We start from the raw sequence: 21034 nt of genomic DNA on the forward strand, positions 1-21034 counted from the left end.
TCCACAGGAATGAGTCAGAAAACTCAGGAACAGTGGCCCACAAAGACAGAACAAGACCTTCACAACAATGTTTGGATCCAGAAAGATGGTGGCTAGTGACCTGACACAGTCTGCTGAGCAGCTGGGCCAGTACAACACATAAACAATTTAAACCAGCACCTCTTTTACTGAAAATGAACAACAAAACCTTAATAAATCAACAATTACTTATTGCTGTATTTGGGATAATAAATTCTTTAGTTTATCAGTAGCTTGTGGCTTCCATAGCATGTTCTTTGAACAGTTTGCCTTTCAGTTACATCCCCTTTCTCTCCTGAACAATAAATTAGCATTCATTTTTCTTTTAAAGGAAAAGAGGGGAAAAAGAGGATATATTACAATTTTTTCAAAGCAAAAAGAAAAATGCAACATATTTTTGACATATATCTTAAAATAATATGAGGATAACTTTCTCCGCGTGTTAGATGCCTATGCATAAATAATAAAGGACGTTATGTTATTTACAGTGTTACACAATAAACTAAGAGAGTCTCATTTAACACATAATCCATAAAGACAGTAAATGATGAAAACATCCAAGTATGTACAAGATGTATTTACATTAGAATAGAGAATTACAAATTATGATAATTGGCCATGTTCTTTGTCTGCCCTTCTCTGCAGCATTTCATAGGTGCTTTTGTTGTTTCTTACTAGAAGTAAGTCCCAGCTGATGGTAAGTAGACACACTGCAGGGCCAAGAAGTGTTCAAACGGCTGAGAAGTGTGTCCTCTGAGGGGACACAAGTTTGCTATCCTGGATGCTCAGGAAACTGCTTGCAATGTGTGTGAGAGAAGCAGGGAGATGCAGTGTTGTTGTTTTGGAGGACTGGAAAGGGAAGGAGCTTTCCTGTTTCCCTGATAAAGGCAGTGATTGATCTCTTAAACCTGGGGGTGTTGGGGTGGCTCAAGTGAGGAAGGGAATAGCTGAGTCAAGAGGAGGGAGTAGGTTTTTCTCTGTTACATGAGAACCTCTGTGGAGCTGTAATGATTTACACCAGCTGAACAGGCAGGCTGTACCAGGTTGTGCACAACATATGCCAGCTATACACCCCTGAAGGAAGCCTTTTATCCTGGAATAATTCCTGCATATACACACATACACAGGAAAAACTCACGGTTTAAGTTAAATGACATGGAAAGAAACCAGGACAATCTGAACAACTCTGCCACCACTGGAATATTTCCCCCCTCTGCAAAGCACGTTTCTCCTTGCTGTGACTTTCAGCCAAAAGTTGACAAAGGTTACACAGTGATGGCCCAAGGGTGTTGGGACTGCCTAGCTCAGAGGTCCGGGTAATGAAGCGAATATCCCCAAGGGGGGAGCTGGCCTTTCCCTTAGGCACTTGCTGGCTCTGCTCCGTGCTGCTGCAGTCTCCAGCCCCTTGGCCAGCAGGAGCAGGCTGCAGCCTGCCAGCAGAACCTGTGGCCATGTAGACTTGCTAACTTTGGGGTGTGGACTTGACTGACGCAGAGCACCCTCACAGTGTGCTAAAAGCAAGTCCAGAGGTGAGGGGCAACATCCTGCTCCCACTTCTGTGAGTGCCAAGCCAGGGCAACTCCCGTAACTCACCGTTGCATGAATTGTGCTGTAAGGCTGGGTTCTCCCCAAAGACCTAAGGGCTTAGGCAGCCATATCCCCAATTGTATTTTCTTGTTCTTAGGTCCATGTGAAGTCCCCAGCCTAATTTCATGCTTACCCTATAATACACTACTATTGTACCAGGGGGAGGAGGAGCAGGGACTGCAGACCACTTTGACTTTGAGGCACCGCAACAGAAGACGTGTGACATTTTCCCCTAGACCCACATGAAATAAATCTCATGTTTACAGCTCCCAAGCATTCAATTGCTCCTTCATTTTATACTGGCCCTCTATAATAACAGTGTTAGTAGTCAAATAATTTACCACACTTCAAGGCAAGTTCCCTTTCCATCCTGATTAATCTGTCTGGACTATCACAGACACTTTAATGAGAGCTGGCCTTGTGGGTGATCTATACTGGAGATTACAGAAGACCCATGTTATAATCTCTATTCTGCCACTAAGATGGGTGATTTTGGGGCAAATATCTTGTTCCTCTGCCATCCTTTTCTTGTCTTGTCTGTCCTGTAAGATCTTTGCAGCATCAGAGACCTTACTAAAAGGACAGATTTTTCAAGTGCCTCTGGAAACTCAACAGTGCAAATCCTTTGGAAACTGGTGGTCTGCATCAGGAAAGCCCACCTGGCCCTCTATACTACTGAGTTGTAGAGTTACTGGAGAGGTGGATGTTCTGCTGCATGGGACTGCAGATAAATAGGCATGACTTAAGGGATGAAAATGAGTGTATGGTATCCAGAATTTGTAGACAGCTTTTGTTTTGTGTCTGCAAAGGCAAAGTGTGTTCAAGTACATGCTAGCTCGGGAAGAAAGGGCAAGGGGGACTTAAGTCCCGACAGTATGTAGTGACAAAGTTTGCCATCTCCCTCAGACTTTTCAAACAAGCAGTGCTATTTCAGCCACCATGTAGCCCAAAGCTGTGCTAGTTTCCTAGCCTTTTGCTTCTACCACCAACATTCCAGCATACAAATTTGTCATCATCTTCTTCCTACACTAAGGCTTTTTTGTTCTTTTTCTGCTGAATCTGGTGATCAGGTAGACTCACCCATGTTCTTAATAAGGTGATGTGGTTGACTTATACAGTGAGCAACTCACTAATTGTCATCATCCTGATAAACAGATTAATTTACTAGACTTTGCTTTCAGGTCTCAAATGAATAGGACACCTTGTTCAGCAAAACTTAAGCACATGCTTAATTTTATGCATGCGCTGGATGCGTCAATGGGAGTCTAGCACATGCTGAAGATAACTTTTGCTGGGATTAGCATAAGCATATGCTTGAACAATTTACTGCGTCAGTACTTTAGTTCCTTGGGTTTACATCTCACAAAACTTCCTTGACTTATTTCTCTTCATTTAACTGGGACCAGGATGTGGCCCAAAGGATGAGTGTAGTTTGGCTGAAATTCTTTTTCTCTTGACATGGCTCTTATTTAGAGTCCAGTAATACCTGTAGAACATATGTTCTCATTTTCAGAATCCCCGGAGTCTAGGAAAAACATTTGTTTTCCACATCAATCCTGAGTCTATGCTGTGCCAACTGAACACACAACAAAAATCAAAAGAAGAGAAGAGGCAGAGTGACCCTGACTAAACTGATAGGAATTCAGTGCAAAAGAGGCCATTTGCTTCTGTCTGAATGGATGCAACCACTCCAGCACTGACAGCATCCTTGTTCATTACTAGTCAAAGACTTCAAGACTGTCGCTGGCTATATAAACATTGGTATCAAATAGCCATGCACACTACGGCTGTAGCTGTAACCCACATGGTGTGCTTGCCTTCATAAATGGGGTTTGCATCAGCCTTGCCTCTCTCACCCCAAATAATCAAGTCAATAAAGGCGAGTAGAAATGAACTCCATATTTCTGCTGCATCCTTCCTACTTGCCTATACTTTTTAACCATTCAGCAAATCACTTCTTCCCTGAAAGTCATTTCTGTATCCACGAGTAACCCTTAGTCCAACAGCAATTCTAACAAGATATTGCTAGAAGCTTGTCAGGGTTCTTTCTGAGGGGAACAAAGGGGAGAAAATTGAGGGGAAACAAAAGCATAAATCATCTGTTAGAAATCAACGTTAAAAAATAGAGGTGAAAACTGATTGCACTTTTATTAGTGGCATTTGTTTTCCAGCTAGATCTCTTCCTTGCTTGGTTACAGATATCTGCTATTATGTTTGCCCCATTAACTTAAATTAATGTAATTTTTTTTTTCCTTTTTTTCCTTTTTTTAATAGAGTATTGGGTTCAAAGCCTCAGCTAACCTAAACCCATTTTCTAAGGGATACTTAGAACAATTAATATCTGGAAAATAATGAAATGGCAGCTCCTAGTGATTACAAGCTGACCTCTGATTAATAATATATTTGGTTTAAAATCACAGTATTACTTTCTTTCTATAAGTAACATTATTTAATGCAGGTTGGCTTTTTTTTATTTGTTTGGTTTTTTGTTTGTGGGTTTTTTGTTTTTTTGTATGTTTTTGTGGTTTTTGTGGGTTTTTTTGTGGGTTTTTTGTGTTTTTTTTTTTTTTTTTTTTTTTTTTAAATCCTGCTGTAATTAATAGTAGCATGCTGTTGGATCTACTATTATCCCAGTACTCAAAGAAGCAAACCTTTTGGCTGGCAGAGAGCAGACAAAACTCATTTCATATACAGAAAGCAAATAAAACTTCCTACAGAAGAAAATTTTTTTGTGTGTTTTTTTGTTTTTTTTCAGGTTTTTTTTCTCCTAACCCTCCCCCCCCCCCGTGTGTGTGTGTGTGTGTTTTTCTGGTGGGGTGGGTAGGGTGGGAGTGCCATTACAGGGCTTTTTGATCTGGGGATTCTACAAGAAGCGACCAGAGGGACTTCTGCATTTCTTGAAATCATACATCCAGTCATTATAATGCAGTGCACAAAAAAGCCAGGACAACTGAGGGCTAGAAGGTTTTGCAAAATACTATGGGACAGCAATCATTGTAACTGTACAAAACTTGCTCTCAACGTAACATAACATAAAGGCACCATTGATATCTTTCCCCATTTTTGAAATACTGTAAAAAATTGCTACATATGGCACATAACACATTTGTACATACGTATATTTAATTTATAAAAGTTTTTTTTCCTCTCCTGTTTTCTATCAGCGGAATTGCTAAAATAAAATAAATTGTTTAATTTAAAGGTGGAATACTTCATTATATAAAATAAAGTTTTACATGTGAATCTATGTGTTTTATGTTTTATACAGCAATAGGGTCTTGGTTAGCTATTACACTGGACAACCTTGCTTGCAACTCTTCTGGTGTGGAGAAGCGATTTGCCGGGTTAGTCCTGCTCTCAGCCAGCCGGTAGGCACCGGCTGGCTCCAGACTGGTTGCCACGGGGTTCGGTATGCTAAGGAATGGTGTATCCTCACCTATTCTTTCGTCTTCGGTTTCGGTCTCAGAGCTGCTGCTCTCGGAGGTCGTGTCGGAGTCCACTTCCACCCTGTTGGAAATGTGGCCGTTGGGCTTTGTTCTTTTCACCCTTCGGTTGTTGGTGAGTTTCTTTGGAGGCTCCTGTGCTGGTTCGTACTCCTGTGTGGTCTCGTACTCCTCATCCTCCACTATCCGCAGAGGACTTGGCGGCAGGCTGTTGCTCTCGTGGGCAGGATTGTGGTGGAAGGAGTTGAACTGCTGAAGGTGGTGGTCGTAATTCTCACGTAGCCGTGGTGGGGTCACCAGGAGTAGCGGTCGCTCCTCTTCTATGAAGGGACTCACCGCCACCGAAGGGATGGAGACGGTCAAGCTGGAAGCCGGTGGCGACATTTTGGAGGGGGGGGACTTTGGAGAAGTCGGAGTGTGGAAATCGACAGGTGACATGCGAGCTGGTGTGGTCATAGCTGAGACATACCTGAAGAAAAGAGACGGGGAAAGGTTGCAAGCACAGGAGCAGTGGTGACATGGGGACACAGCTGCTCACGTCGGCTGGGAGGGAAAAGGCAGGGGTCCCTTAAGGTCCCCAGCATCCTCACACAGGGCTACAAGGGAAACTTTCCTCTTGCTATTAATCCTAGAAAATCGCTGACTGCTGGGACTCTGGACAAAAACATTTGCGAGCAGGAGGAGCATGGCAAAGCCCCCAGGTCTATTTGCCTCAGAAGATCCATGGAGATGCTGTAAATTATTTGCCAGAATAACTTCCTGGAACGAATCCAGGAATGGGATTCAGAGACTGGGGGGCTGCCAGAAACAAAATGCTTTTGCAAGTATCTTCTCAAAAGGAAAATGGCTGCTGCACTTCTGGCAGGATTTGACCAGAACCTGGGGCGCATGTGAACAGACAGGAGGAGACAAAGGAACAGAACCGAGGGACAGTCCTCTTGGGGCTTCACCCTCTTCTGGCCAGATTGTCTCAGGCTAAGGAGGAAAGAAAAGTTTGAACAAAATCCAGAACCATATTCTGCTAATTTTAATCATTGGAGGTAGTCAGAGGAGGATTTGCACCACCAACTCAGTGGCTTTGTACTGCTCGACTCCTTGGGTGCTTGTTACCCTGGCTGGTAGGTCTATCTGCAGAGAAACATGGAACGTTATTTGTCTTCATGTGGGACAAATGCTGACAGAGAGGATTGTCTGGCCTAGTGTTCATGATTGCTCTGCAAAATTTGCCCCTATTCCTTCAGAAGTTTCTGTGGAAAGGGTAGTGGTCAAAGGTGATTTCTGAAAATGAAGCTCAGGTGCCAGTACAGAGCTTGTCCCAAAGGAAGAGGACAAAAAAATGTGAGACTCTCAGCTGGTTTGAATCAGTGGAGCTCCATGAGATGCTACGAGGTCATGCAGATTCATGCCAGGTGAGGATCTGCCTGAAACCTCTTGATCAAAGGCACAGTGCTCAGCATGACATTTTTCCATAGTCTGGCTTTGCTTGTGCTCTTATCCTAAGTTCACCTGCCTGAATTTCATCTGTGTCCAAATTTAAAATCTTTTTAAGTTCCATCTCTTACACAGGCCCATTGACACAAGTTATATGGCTATGATCAATGAAGTTACTTAGTTTTTCATTCATGATTTATTTTTCTGAGTCTGAAATTACCAAAATAAATCTGAATCCAACTTCCTTATCCCATCTATGACTCAGTTGCATGTATTACACTTGATTAAAACAGAGTTACTGGATAAAAGAGAAAGTGAGACAGATCTTGAACTGATGTGTGGTAGAGTAAATTGGTTTCAGTAGAGGCACATTGATTTACATCAACTGAGGAAGAGGAGAAAGAAAAACAAAACTGGAGTTATGCATGGGAATTAATCAAGTTGGTTGCTAGTGACAGCAATTAACAGGTCTGTGCATTGGATGAATGAAATCATTCTTTATTTTTCCTTCCATGAGTGACCTTTTTCATCCCTTTCACATTTTTAAATAGGCATTGTCTGAAAAACTGAAGCCTTGCTACTTGCCTAGCTGGTACAGTGTTGGACGTACATCTTCTTGACACACTGGATTTTAGCTGAGCTGTTTCAGTTAACACAGTTAGTTAAATGTGTGCAGCGTACTGTGCGCGCTTCCATCAGGGTCAAGTTACTCATACTGGGGTGTTGTGCAGTCACACATTTCTGGTGCATTCCCCCACACCATAATGGGGCAGCGCTAACAAGCTGCTGTGCGTGACCTGAGGCACAGGAGCCGAACACATGCAGCTCTAGCCCATTCCAAAAGGAAGGCTAAAAGGCAATAGATTTATCCAGCATCACGGCCAACAAGAGGTAAAGCACGCTGGCTCAGTGAAATTGGATCAGAGTGTATCCACAGACAGCCAATAAGCATTAACTAGGTACATGCTGCCAACTTCATCATGTAATCCAGCCTTCGGTGCAGAGGTGGTGATTTTTGATCTTCCCTCCTGAAAGACGGCTAAAGACTTTCTAAAATACAAGTGCTTGGGTCCCCTGCTCATGTGAACAGGTATCAGAGCGCAGGACACAACGACGGGATGGGGTAATGCAAAAGAACCGCTTGTAATGTCTATTCTATTTAATTTCAAAATTGTGAAGGAGCTGGGGGACTGGAGGGTGGAGGGAGCACAGCCTTCATCTACCAATTCACAGCACAGCAACATTTGATGGCTTCAGGATGTAATTTGTCAGCTTGTACATTCCTTTACATTTCAGAGTCATTTTTAGTTGCAAATAACTCTCATTTTCCCCCTTATATACACACACTTACACACAATCCATCTCAGAAATAATCTGCCATGCTTGCTAAAAATAGATGAGGCCTAACTTAACGCCCAGGGAGCTGTCGTCTGCATTCCGATTTCACGGTTGTTTCAGGCACAGGCTAGACCATCAATGCCTGGTGAATTATCACTGAAACATGGCTGCTTTTCACCTGTAGCATAATCTTCAAGAAACACGATAATTGATGAAATGCCTTCTTTCTTCTCATTGAAATGGAAAGGCATATGTTCTTTTTACCCCCTAAAATCTAAACAGCTCATATCAGAATGATAGTCCGGGTCTCCCAGGCAATGTGGGAAGACAGCACAAATGATCTTCGCTTCTCACGCGCAGATGCCCAAATATACTAAGCTGTAATACTCGCTGTTGGCAGGTGTGTGGCCGTGCATCCTGCATGGTTCCCAGGCAGGAGACAATGCAATATTTACTGCTATAGGTCCTGATCCAGCAAAGCACTTAAGAACATGCTGAACTCTACCCACATGAGTAATCACGCTGCTTTCAACGGGGCTACTTGCACAATTAAAAGTTAATCTCGTTGAAGTGCTCTGCTGGATTGGGGCCATGGCTGTTTATGTCATGTGAGCCACATATCCTGAAATTAAATTCCATGGTAAATAACAGACAACTTTATTACAAGGAGAGAACTTGTTCACTATCCTTAGTGGTCCTACAGGCTTTATTCGGAGACCCCTCAGCCATGGTGCCTTATCCTGCTGCTAGGCAGTTGTTCTTTGTAGAGCAGAAGGTGTACCACAGAAATGGCTTCTGCTGTACTTGCACATTCACTTTTCTGGAAACCACAATTTGTCTCTTACACAACTCAGTCTCCTTGGGGATTGCCTGGCTGCATTTCTGACATCATGGACATCCCACGAGATCAAATCCCTTGTGATTTCACAATGGTCAGAGAATTGGTCCAGTAACCCTTTGTTTTCCTTTTCTTCTCCCTTCTGTTGGGAGCAAAGCTCTCTTTAAATGTCTTGTTTTTTCTCAGTCTTTCTTTTGCTACTCTGGGGCCACCCCATGCTCTTGAGATAAAATCCTAGCCTAAAGCTGAGAAGACTATTTTCGGTAAAAATTTTCTTGCAACTGATGCACTTCAAGGCAGACCTTAGGTACTGATCAACCAGCCTTTTCGGTGAAAAAATTATTTTGTTGGAAGACTCCTCACCAGCTTTATTTCTAACTACCCCTGATTTAATAATGACTTGGGTTCTTCTGGCCTGCACTTTTCGTTCCTTGCTTTTATTTAATAACAGCAAATTTTCAAAGAACATAATGGGTTTAGAAGCTGGAATTCCCCAGAAAGTAGGTGGCAGAATTCCTATACTGCTTAGGAGTCCTTCGTGCCCTCCTCCTATGGATCAATACATTGCCTTCTCCCCACCTTTTGTGTCTCACAAAGTCCCTCAGTTTTCTCACTTGCTTCTTCTAAGAAACTGATAATTAGGCAAAGATTTGTTTTTACTTTACAATGGAAATTTCTGACAAATGACTTCAGTGGAGTTCATCCAAATGTGAACTGCTGGCTGTTCGGAATAAATCCTATTTAAAGGAAAGAATTTCCTATTTAGAGGAAAGAAGGGAAGAAATGCTTTTGGTCAACTTTAAACTATTACTGAGCTCTCCACCTTTACGAATGAGAAAATGCACACCCTACATGAACAGTTGCACTGTTGGGTTTCCTCCTGTGCTCCCAAGCTTTGAAATCCTCTGGGAACACCAGGCCTTGCCAGTTGAAAGAAATGAGGTGGTGTGTCCTACCTTTCACTGTGAGGAGAGTCTCGGTAGGAGTCAGGGGTCTCTCTCGCATGCCGGAGGAAGCTGTTGCTTTCCCGCGGCCCGCCGATGCCATTGAGTCGGCCCCGGGGCCCTGCTGGGCTGGTGTGCCTGCTGTTCTCCATGGAGGAGCTGACGAGCACCGAGTGACTTTCGGAGAGGATGCTTTCGGTGTGGCCATTACTCCAGCTGGAGAGCAGCAACCAGGAGAGGAGAGGAAGGGAGAGGAGCATGAGAGGGTGCATCGGTGGCAAATGCAGATGAGCAGAAGTTTAGCCAGGGGAAAGGAAGGGCTCTGTTGCTGCTCGGGATGCGCAGCGTAACCTTTGGGTTGGTAACTGGGGCTGCAGAGTTTTGTGAATTGTATGAATCCACATGCATCAAGACGATTTTGCATATGTGGATAAAAGGAGAGGGAAGGAGGACTCTTCAGTCACCAGGACTGTCACTGACTTATCAATTTGCATATGCTAAAATTCACTGTAACAGTATTGGAATGCCATGGAGTCAATAAATCTCTTTGTAAATGCCTGGAAAGATAATTAGTTAGGTGATGTGACATGACATAAAATATTGTTAGTCTTGAAAACACTACAAAGGGAGCATAGATTTTTCTGGTTTTGATTTTTTACACATCTTCTTGGTTTTGCAGCAGCAACAGATCAGATATTACAGGTGCTGTTTGCCTTCCCCATCCAGTACCTGTGGCTGGGTGTCTGGGTGACTGTCACAGAGTGATGTGTTGTTGAGGTGTAGTGGCTCGTAGAAAATGAGGTCTCTGTTTCTCGCTCGATGACGTGCTCGCTGGAGATTACATTTTTTGAAACGTACTGCTGAAAAAAACCCAGACAAACCTCCGGTTTACAAACTGAAATTCACAGCACATTTGCAGACATAATTTCCAATCCCTCCCCCCTCCCCACAAGTCACATTTTTTTACATGTGCCAAAGCACAAACTTTGTCACTTAAATACAGGCAGAAACTACACTGACAAACTTGAGCAAATTCACATACACCTCTGCATATACAGCCCACCTAAACTCAAAGTGGGAGGAAACAAATGAAGAAATTATCAAAGCTCTGTATCCCAATCAGGCTGTAAACAACATATGTATTTAACAAAGGAATGAGAAGTCCTCAAGGATAGAGACCTGGAAAGGCAACCGCCCCTTTACTACCAGACAGATCAAAAATACTGTTCTGTGATGGAGAAGACAGCAGTAGATATCAGTAGGAATTGTTCATTGCAGGGTAAGAATCTGGCTATTTCAGTGCCCATGGATGCAGCATCAGGGCAGACCTGTTCATCAGGGGATGATCTGCAGAATGGGCCAAAGTCTCCTAAGATGGAGCTGGAGGTGTGCAGTGCCCAACATCCCACATGGCTTTCATTTGGAGCCCCCTCAATTCTCCTCAGTGGAGAATTTTTCCCTGGTTTTCCCTCTCTTGATAATCTGACTGTGGATTTAGGTCTTTTGAGGGAAAATATTGGAAGCTTAGCTTTTCTGAAAAGGTGTCTTGGCCTTAACCAAGGTCTGGGAGCACTGCCATTGACCTAGCAGAGCCAAGGTTCACCTCTGCCATGAGCTGCCATGAATATGTACATTGATGGTGGAGCAGGAGAGCGGGGATGGCTTGAGGCGGCAGGAAGCTGACGTTCCCTCCGGGCACCAGGCCCCCCTGGGAAAGGGAGAAGACGAGGAAGCGGCTACAGGCAGTGTGAGCCCTGGCCTTCAAGGCCAAGGGGCTTGGCCAAGGGGTTAGCTGAAGACAAATGGCTGGGGGATGCTGGATGCCCTAGCCGTACCTCCGCAGCCACTGCTACTGCCCTGGTGAGATCTTCATTCAGACTTTTACCCCTGAGTTCATAATGTCACATTGCTGATCTGAGGGGGCTGTCCCTACATCAACCATCAGGCCAAGGGCAGTAGGAAGAATGAGACCTATGCGTTTGAAGAAATAGATCCCTACAGCACTTAGACCTGCTGTAGAGCAGTTAGTACTTTTTTCTGAGGTGTTTTTCTTGCTTTTGGTGTCCTAGATTCACAGGCACAGCTGCAGCACTGCGGCATGCCCCAGTAAACTGGCCATCTGCAGAAACATATCTCATTTTACTGAAAATTTTTTGCGAAGCCCCTAATTATTTCTGGGTGGAGGAAGCCAAAAGAATTAAGTCACCAGTCTGCAGCAGGTAGAAGTTTAAAAGCTGCGGGGTGAGCTTTGCTGTGGCACTGGCAGCGTAGGCTGAAACGCGGGCAGTAAAACTTACGTTCACCAGCTGGACGTTATCCGGTGGCGCACTGGGGTGGTGCGGCCCGTTGGCCATGTTCATCACATTGTTCCTTTCCGAGCGCAGGCTCTGCCGAAGGCGGTCGTGCAACTTTTTCCTCTGCTTCCTGTGCACGAAACACGGAAATTATTTTAATAGACAAAGGGAAAGCAGCTGCACCTTTCAGCGTGTTGATGATGATGATAATAATATAACATCACTTTTTTTTGCCAGCACTTTCCCCACTGCTGCAAGACCTCAGAGTAACTCTGAAGACCGCAGGTCTAATTGCAGCTGGAGCTGTGGGGACCTGCAGAAGGCGAAGGATGTGTGGGAACCCTTCCAGGAGTCAGCAGGCCACAGAGGGATGGGAAAAAGTGTGAGGAAGAGGGAAGCCATTTCTAAGCAATGGTCTGTCTCAGGAGGAGTTCTTTTCTGCACTCAGAAGGGAGGGGGGAGAGATTTTAACCCAGCCACCTTGACACCCTCACTGTGGCCATGGCCAGGTTTCTGACAGTCCACTGGATTACGCTTCTCCATTCACAACAGGGAGCGAAGGTGGCCTTGCCTCGGGGCTTGCTTGAAGCCAGTGGAAAACACGGCACATGCCATGATCTTCGTGATGTGGCAGCTACACCTTTTTTTGTGGGATTCAGCCCCTACCTCAACAGTGCACTCCAAATACATACATGTGTTAAAGAAGCAAAGGGTGCAGAGGAAGCCCCAGAAATCCAAAGTGAGTGAGTATGTGAGGTATGCCTGAGCCTGCAGCCATCCTGGCAGCTCTGGAAGGTTTTGTTACAACAACATCAGGTTAATTCTGGAACCTAATGATTACCAGCTGGATGCCAGAGCTGCTAATGCATTCAGTAGAACCATCCATCAACCACATGTACTAATGGCACAGTCTCTGGCTGACTTGGATGTTTCTACTGTGCCCTGTCCTCAGCTGCTCCTTCCCCAGTTGTTAATTCTTTCAGCTCTCCTCGAGAGAACTTTTCAGGAGATCATTACAGGCTGTCAGTAACAAAACTTGCAGCATAGTAAAACCTGGCGCTGTGAAGGCCATGGAGAACACACTAAATAGAACACAAAAATAAATAACCAGGGAAAGAGCTATTCAATTTCAGACTTAATTTATCAATATTCCCCAATTTTTTCTGATTATACTGGAGGGCTTCCACCATCCTGCCACAGAATCCAGGGAAATGAAGGGAGGATGCAGGCTCCAACACACTGCAGAGTGCATATGACCTTGGCTGTGGCAAGAGCTAAAATACACACAATTCCCTAAGCCATATGCAGAAGTGCCGATAGTTTTGGCAGGGTTGGACAGTGTAAGTTATAAGCGTTTTCAGTCCCATTTTTAACTCAAGGGGACTATTCCAAGCTTTCCAAAAAGGAGAGAGGGGGATATGTAGGGGAGGAGAAACAATAAATATGTTGGAGCTTGATAGCCAGGGAAGCTTAAAGAAAACATGACTTCACATACTGCATTTTACATATTTTCTCTCTGTGTATGTGCCTGGATAGTGGAAGATATTTAATTTATGTCACTCTACATGAATGGTATAAGCAGACATGACTGCCTTGGAAATGCTCCTGTCTCAGCAGGACACAGTCCCTGGTCCATGTGGGCTTTGTGTTTGGAGGATAACCAGGCATCATCCTAGGACACACAGGTGGTTAAGGCAGATGGAGAGTGCAGTGCTAGGAGATACATGAGCAGCTACCCAAAGACCAGCCTGGGCTGAAAAGCAACACAGACAAGGGTTTAACTTGATTTCACAGCACCCCTTCATGAGACCTTGGAGACCTTGGGTACTGAGGACAACTTGAGCTCCCTGACATGGTAGAGAAAGTGAGTTCTAGGGGGAGTCTGAGTTCATCATCTATGGGTCTGAGATCTTGGCACATATTGCCTGGGAATCTGTCCCTAGGAAACTTCATTACTTCCCATCTTCAGTGATCAATGTATTTGCATTTTGCATGCTTTCATGTGTGCCATTTGTCCTCTAGTAAAAGGACACTAACTAAAAAAAGAAATTACTCCAGGAAACTGAGAAGAAAGGATAATGGGAAAGCTAATGTGTACTTCACTTATTCTGAGAAGCCCCTCCCTTAATGTAAATGACTTGCAAACAAAGCACCTCTGCACTGAGACTCAGTGTCAGGAGACATTGCCTTTGCATTTGACCAGCAGCATCTCTTGCAAGGAGACCAACAAGATCTAAGCCATTACATTTCATTCAGTGTGTTCTCCTAACACCATTCCAGGATTTCCCCTGGTTTCTGGGTTTTCATCATATTAGGAGAAAAGAGCATGTGGGGAACATCTCACAGATAGCAGTTTGGCATGGCTGCTGCCTTTGGAGGGCCATTAACTGGCAGCTTACTCTCACTCTCATCAGCTGTGTTTGAAAGCATTTCACTTTTGGCTGGCAGTGATCACTGATGTCTGGGACATCATGAGAAAGCATCCAGACGTCTGATGGATTCTGGGGCTCTTTATATAGAAAACTGTACTTCAGGAGCTTGACTAAATGTTTGTTGAAATTCATGGGGATGTCTTAGCATATATCGATGAACTTTGGACCAGGAAAGATATTGTTTAGCTGCCCTGGCTTGCCAGTTGCCATTTCTAAAAGCAGTAATTGATCTGATTCTTTATTACTGTTTCAGTCATTCCCCACTGACCACTGGCACAAGGTTGTGTGTGGGAGCAGTATGTGTGTGTGGCTGGAGTCTCACCAAGGGGGGCAAATGATTCCCCATCTCCCCTCCTTTTAACACAGCCATGATTGGTGGGGATTACAAGGAAAACCAACAACCTAACTGCCAATCAGACCCTGCAACAGTAAATCAAGTTTATACAAATGTGGAAGATTTATGATGAGGGTTTTCTGTGGGGAGATTTACAAGAGCAGCCAGAAGTTTTGGCAGCAGAAATCCTGCTGATGTTCAGTATAATTTATGGTCCAGAGTGCCTCATGTGTGTTTGAGAGTCATCCCTAGTAATTTACAGAGACTCACAGAATGCATTTAAGTGCCTACTTTTGCACTGGGAGCACTTTCACGTTCAGTTCTTTGGTGTTTAGTAACTTTTAGCACCATTAATCTAGCCTGAAGTACAAACAAACTAGGCTGATACCTAAAATTTACTGCTGGAGAGCAACATGATGCCAGGGTTGGGGTTTGTTCCTTTCCAGCTGGGGAAACCAGCTGCAACGGGTGATAGGCAAAAAATTGCAACTCATTGAAATTTGCTCGAGTCACATTTGAAGGGTGAGAAACCTCTCAGATACCTGTCTTATTTTTGCACTGCTGATGGGCATGGAGACCTGCACCCATCTGGCTTGGACCTGAGCACCCTGGCCACAGGTTTGCCTCTTCAGCTCAGCTCTGGAGAAACCCAGATACAAGCTTATACTCAGAGGAGTAGAAGCTACAGTCAACTGGGAAGGCCCTGACCAACCACCACAGATATAAAAAAGAAGAGAAAAGTTTACTTGGTTTTGCAGTAGGCCACCACACACATGATGCCAACTACTAGAAGAGCAATGCAAATGCCAGTTATGGTCAGCACCCGTTTCTGGTACAGTTCCTCAGCTTCTAGAAGGGGACAAAAACAGAGAAGGTCACAACATGGAGGATGGCTAGGAGCACACAGTCAACAGCTGGCATGCTACAAACCACTGCACAGATTCACACAGCCACACCGAAACACAGCCACCACACTTCAGGTAGACTCATTATTGACTGCAAGGAGAACAGGACTACACCACAAGCTCTTAACACAGTACTGGGGACAAGCAATCATCTCTACAATTACAGTCAAGAGTAATCTTTTTTTTTTTTTGTTTAAGTCAACAAGAGTAATATCTAAGAAACAACTTCACAACTGACAAACATTCAACATCTGTTGGAAATAAAAATGCAATGCACTAAGGTAATAACATGAATTTGCAAATGCTTTGGAAGTTTTACTCTGCAAAGACAGCTGGAATGAAGGCCATTTTTACAGGCCTTAAGAGAAATTTATTTTCTTATTATCTATTTTGGATTGTTTTCATAGCCAATGTTCCTCTGCCCCCATGTCAATTTATATCTCAGTTGTCTTTGCATAAGAGATTTCAAAATATCCTTTTACATTTGAGACATGAGCTTGGCTTGTAATTACATCGCCAATGGAAATGAAGACAGGTTTTGCGCTCTGGTCATAAAAGTCAGACTCCTTCTCCAGTGCCCCTCCAAAACCACAGCAATATCAACAACCAGCAGTGCCTTGTATCAGAGAAATGCTGGGTTTCTACTTGTGTCTTTTTGTGTCCAAAAAAGGAACTGCTCTATCTAGAGTGGCAGCTTGGTCAGTGATGACAACTTTACAGATATGGATTTGCATTCCTGCTTTTAGAACAAAAATGAGTGTCTAGCATGGGTTCTTTTCTCAAGTCTTATTTTTGATTAAGCAGACAGCCCAGAAAACTTGCCCTGGAGGAGCCAGACTGGAGGGTGGCCTTAGCTCAGACTGCAATATTGACCACAGTCCTAGCACCAGCAGGTGATTTAGAAAAAAAAAAAAAAAAAAAAGAATAAAAGCTGCACAGTTCTGCACTACCTTTGGGATAAATACCAGCATTATTCCTGCCGGAAGGGACTTACATGAACATAAAAGGTCTGTGGGGCAATTCACCAGGAGGTACAGAGGTGCACAATGGTTCCTCACATGTGCCATAAGTCTCTGTCCAAGCTCAGGCACTTAAATAATGTGCTGTCATGAATGCCACACCAGTTCAGGAGGAAATGCTCCCTACGGAAGAGGGAGCAGTCATTCCTTCAACGTGTTTCCTGGGTTTATCTAGTTTAGTTTTAAAGTTGCTGTGGGCAAATGGCAAATATTCCATGCAACAAACCACAAAGCAAAAAGAAATCTTAATTTCTCTGATACAATGCACATTACCGTGTAATGAATTTGTCCTACAAGCCAAACACACACTGTAAACCAAAACACCAGCAAACAGGTCATGAGTACTGTCAGACAAAATTAATAGCACTTATTATTAACAAGGGGAGGGGGAGGGAAGAAGTGAGTTTGGTAAAACTAGGATGCTGCAAAAATGTATTAAGGAAAACAAAAATATAACTCCAAGAACAGAAAGTCGAAGGGAGGGAGGGAGGGAGGGAGGGAGGGAGGGAGGGAGGAAGGAAGGAAGGAAGGAAGGAAGGAAGGAAGGAAGGAAGGAAGGAAGGAAGGAAGGAAGGAAGGAAGGAAGGAAGGAAGGAAGGGCTGAAACTCCAAACCGAACCAAACCAGGACAAAGAGAAAAAGAGGAAGGTGAAATATAGGGAAAGACAAGGTTAAAGGATTGAGAAGTCAACTGCAGGCCTGGCACAACATGCTTGATACTGGAAAAAACAGAGTGAAGAAATGCTTGGGGACACAAAAAAAAAAAGGCAGAAGCAGAATGTGAAAGGATTTCTCATACAGCATAACTCCTCGCCTAGGCTAGTTAGTGGCACTTGATCCTCTTCCCATTTTTGCCCCTTCTGAAAGCGCTTATTAGTTAGCCATGGAAATGGTGTATTATGAGAATGTTGCAGGAAACAGGAGAATTTCGCTAAGCAATTTAGGGGCAAATTTGAAATGCTTTGAGTTATTTTTTTTTTTGGTCATGCTGTCAGCTGTTAGCTTGTGAAAGCAAAATGAATAAGGACGTATCAACCCATTTGTCTTGAAGGGGAAGGGAGAGGAGGAAGAAGATTATTTAATAGTGGTTGTTTATACTTGGGGAAAATTTGCGCTAACTCCAGGAGGTTTACTCCAGGCTGAGGCTCTTGCAAATGAGTTGGGCGGCTGGCCAGTGATGGCCTTGCTAAGGCTGCCAGAGGGTTGAGGCTTGTCGCTGGTGTGTTGGATGTTCCTGGGCTGTCACCCACTCCTGGGGAGGAGGGTGCAGCGGGGGAGCAGGGCTGTGGGTGCAACCCTGAGCACTGCTCCTTGAACCGGCACATTTGCTGGGACTGTAGGTCTTGAGGGGCATGGAGAGGTAAACCACTGGGTTTGCTTTCATTGCCTTAATTCCCTTTCGTGCCCTTCGAAACGAGGCCCTTAGGATGATCCAGCTTGACATGGTGTGCATGAATGGCAGCGCCACATGCCCTCCCTCAATCCGTGGTGGGAACGGCTGCCTGGGAAGGCACACGCGTCGTGGCACGTCTTGCCCAGCAAACCAGCAAGCTCCCATGTAAACCTGGTCGTACTCCTGGCTGACGCAGTCTCCCTGCCCGGCACAGCAGGGTCTGACTGGGGGATGCCTGGGTGTCCCGTGGGGGCTGCTGCCAGCGGCAGGGGATGCTGGCAGCTGGGACAGGACAGGGATCCTGACCACAGCTCTGCAGGCACTGGATGAGCCTCAGCCTTTCTGTTTAAGGCCAGAAGAGTTTTGTAAAGCAGGGACCGAACTCCCGTGGGGCACTTGTGGTTGTACCGGGTCTCACCCAAAAACTGCCCTCTTTCTCTGATCGGTGTTAACATTTACAGAGTCAGTTAATGATGCCTGGCCAAATAACAGGTGCTGTGTTTGCATTGCTCATCAAACTAACTTGAAAAAAATTAATAGCAGCCTTGGGGAAAAGTCTGTAGAGAAATGTATGTGCAACGAGAATTTAGAAAAGGTTTTAGTCTGTGAAGTATTAAATATCTTTTGAATACATTTTTCCCCCCTGCAGAATGCTAAGAAAATCAAATCAACATGAGACTTAAGTCAAGATATTAATTCCCTCTATGTGCAGCCTTTTGAACATGCACATTATGCAATTAATTTCACATCACCCTAATTTATACATAATTGATGATATATATGATCTTAAATTTGCTCTGGTTTAAAGTTTTTCTTCTTGCAGGTCTCTCAGGATTTTTACAAGAATTTAATTCCAAGAGGTGGTTCTGCTAATGTTATTTCATATATAAAGTAAAATTTGCAAGTCAGTTTTTTAAAGGATTTTAATTTAATTTCTCATATGTTAATGTAGCCATTCTACTACAATCTCGTACTTATGAGTGAAAATTAATATTATCTTGTGGTGATGATGATGATGATGATGATGATGATGATGATGATGATAATAATAATAATAATAATAAGCTGGGTTGTGAGAGATTTTTTAAATTTGGACTTGTAATGGGTTTTCCACAGTTCACAGCTTAAGCTAATGGCATTTTGTGGGGGCGTTTTTAATAAAAACATGAACTAAAGCTCTGCGACAAGCATCACTGGCTGTTTCTTCTCATTTGCCAGCAATTTTAGGAGATTCCAAACTAAAACTGACCTGAATTCCAATTTAACCTATTCAAGAGACGCATTATTTGTACCCCTGATGTTAGTCAGACAAGTACAGTCTATTCATGAGGAGGACTTATAAGATCTGTCATATTTAAGCTGAAGTGTAAAAACAGTACCCACAGACAATGTTCTTGGCTGGGTGCAATATGAGTTTGGTATTAGAAATACTGAATATATTTGCTGACTTGAGGAGCTGGAGTCTACCTGTCAGTCTCTGCTTAAGTTCCTAAATAATTTCCAGTTCACTTCTAATTTACAGAGCTAGAAATGAATATATATATGCATACCATTTACACATATATATATATATATGCATCTGATTTACATACCTAGCTGTGAGTTTAGACATAAAACTTTACTTGGAAACGAGAGCTCAAAACTGAAAATTTGTAGAATTTTAAGTGGCTGTAACAGCTTATCTATCTTTATAGACTAGTTAGTAATTTTGCTTAATGCTTACAATGTTTCTGAAATCCAGCAACCCTAGAAGAACCTAGCAAAAGCAAATGTCAAAACTAGTCAAAATTACACAGCAGACAAATAAATGTACTACATTACTATTACTTCAGTAATTGCTAGAACTCCTTCAGTCTGGAATATCCTATTGCTATTATCATTTTAGTGAGCTGAGCTCCACTAACATTTTGACAAGGGTTGTTGTTATAGCTGTATGATCCCTTCTAAAGCATAAAGAAATTGGTTAGGAATTGAAAAAGGGAGATGGAGAAAAAAAAATTAAAAAGGGGGTGGTTTATGTCTCAGGCTCTAAAATCTGCAGGCTAAAAGGAATGATTGGTCCATACCCATAAATTCAATCCCAAGATGCTCTGCCAATGCAGAAAGTTGACAAAAAAAAAAGAAAGAGAAAGGAAAAGGTTTCAGAAAAGAGCAATACACTGTACTCAAAAACAAATCACATATGAGAATTATGGCTATTCTGTGTCTGCACATGAAACAGGACAAAGGGGCGTGTGGTTATGTGAGCAGTGCTCAAGTGCGCCTCTGTAAGCTACATGACCAGACCTTCTGCGAGGGTTATACACCAAAATATGTATGGGGGATCTGAACAGCCACGGTGCAGGAAACACAGCAGGAACCATTAACCCTTAAAGATCTTACTGAGATGAAGAGCGCTATGGCTTGAGAACGCCATGTGAAACCGCTGATTGTTTTCAGATTGGACCATGAGAGCACAGGGATGCTTTACAAGGGGCAGCATCCCCCTGCAAATGGGTCATACATTACCCACGCTTCTGGCCCTGCTCCTGTCCCAGGTATGTGGCTCCTTACTTTTGTGGGTTGTGACCTGGAGGTGGCCAGAACTGATTGCTCAGCTGTGGGACCCCTTCTCAGCTTTGCAAACTGACCACAGCAGGGCTCTCATTTCTGGAAAATGAGGAGCCAACCCCTTTTCCTCTGCCTTTGGGCAGGACCACCCGTTGGCTGGCTGTATGCATGCTGGGGTGCATGGGCTGATGCCATTTTCAGAGATCACAGACCTAAATTAGCACCCCCAGGCCCCAGCAGCCGAGGGTGAGGAGGAACACAGGTTTCCCCCTGGGAGGTACCCTAGGAGACCCTTCCCATGGGCCCAACACCATAGCCATGGTAGTTCTCACTTTCTTTGTCCTTATATGCGGTGAAATTTAAATCCCATTCTAATTTTCTGACCAAATGGATTTTTATGTAGGTTTTACACATGGGGATTTCCAATTCTTTCCTGCCAATCAGTAACATTTTAAGGGTTAAGTAAGCTGGAATCCATTCAGGTCTCTTCCTAAAGAGCCAGTATTAC

The 21034-nt window shown here is 43.8% G+C and overlaps 1 protein-coding gene across 8 annotated transcripts in view; it reads right to left on the minus strand.

The window, feature by feature from the left end:
- Nucleotides 1–4414: 4414 nt before the first annotated feature.
- The window catches only part of NRG1 (neuregulin 1), a 482035-nt gene continuing 465415 nt past the window's right edge, over nt 4415–21034 (minus strand). For 5 of the 8 annotated variants that reach the window (XM_054810030.1, XM_054810029.1, XM_054810028.1 and 2 more), the window contains 6 exons: nt 20043–20066; nt 15406–15508; nt 11897–12023; nt 10329–10459; nt 9612–9815; nt 4415–5517 (listed from right to left, as the gene is read on the minus strand). In XM_054810030.1, the coding sequence (XP_054666005.1) occupies nt 4866–5517; nt 9612–9815; nt 10329–10459; nt 11897–12023; nt 15406–15508; nt 20043–20066 (1241 nt within the window). In that variant the 3' untranslated portion in view covers nt 4415–4865. The remainder of the gene's footprint in view (nt 5518–9611; nt 9816–10328; nt 10460–11896; nt 12024–15405; nt 15509–20042; nt 20067–21034) is intronic. The other 3 variants (XM_054810024.1, XM_054810023.1, XM_054810025.1) reach the window with 3 other exon arrangements.

Source organism: Grus americana, chromosome Z (assembly GCF_028858705.1).
Source record: "Grus americana isolate bGruAme1 chromosome Z, bGruAme1.mat, whole genome shotgun sequence".
Classification (NCBI taxonomy): domain Eukaryota; kingdom Metazoa; phylum Chordata; class Aves; order Gruiformes; family Gruidae; genus Grus; species Grus americana.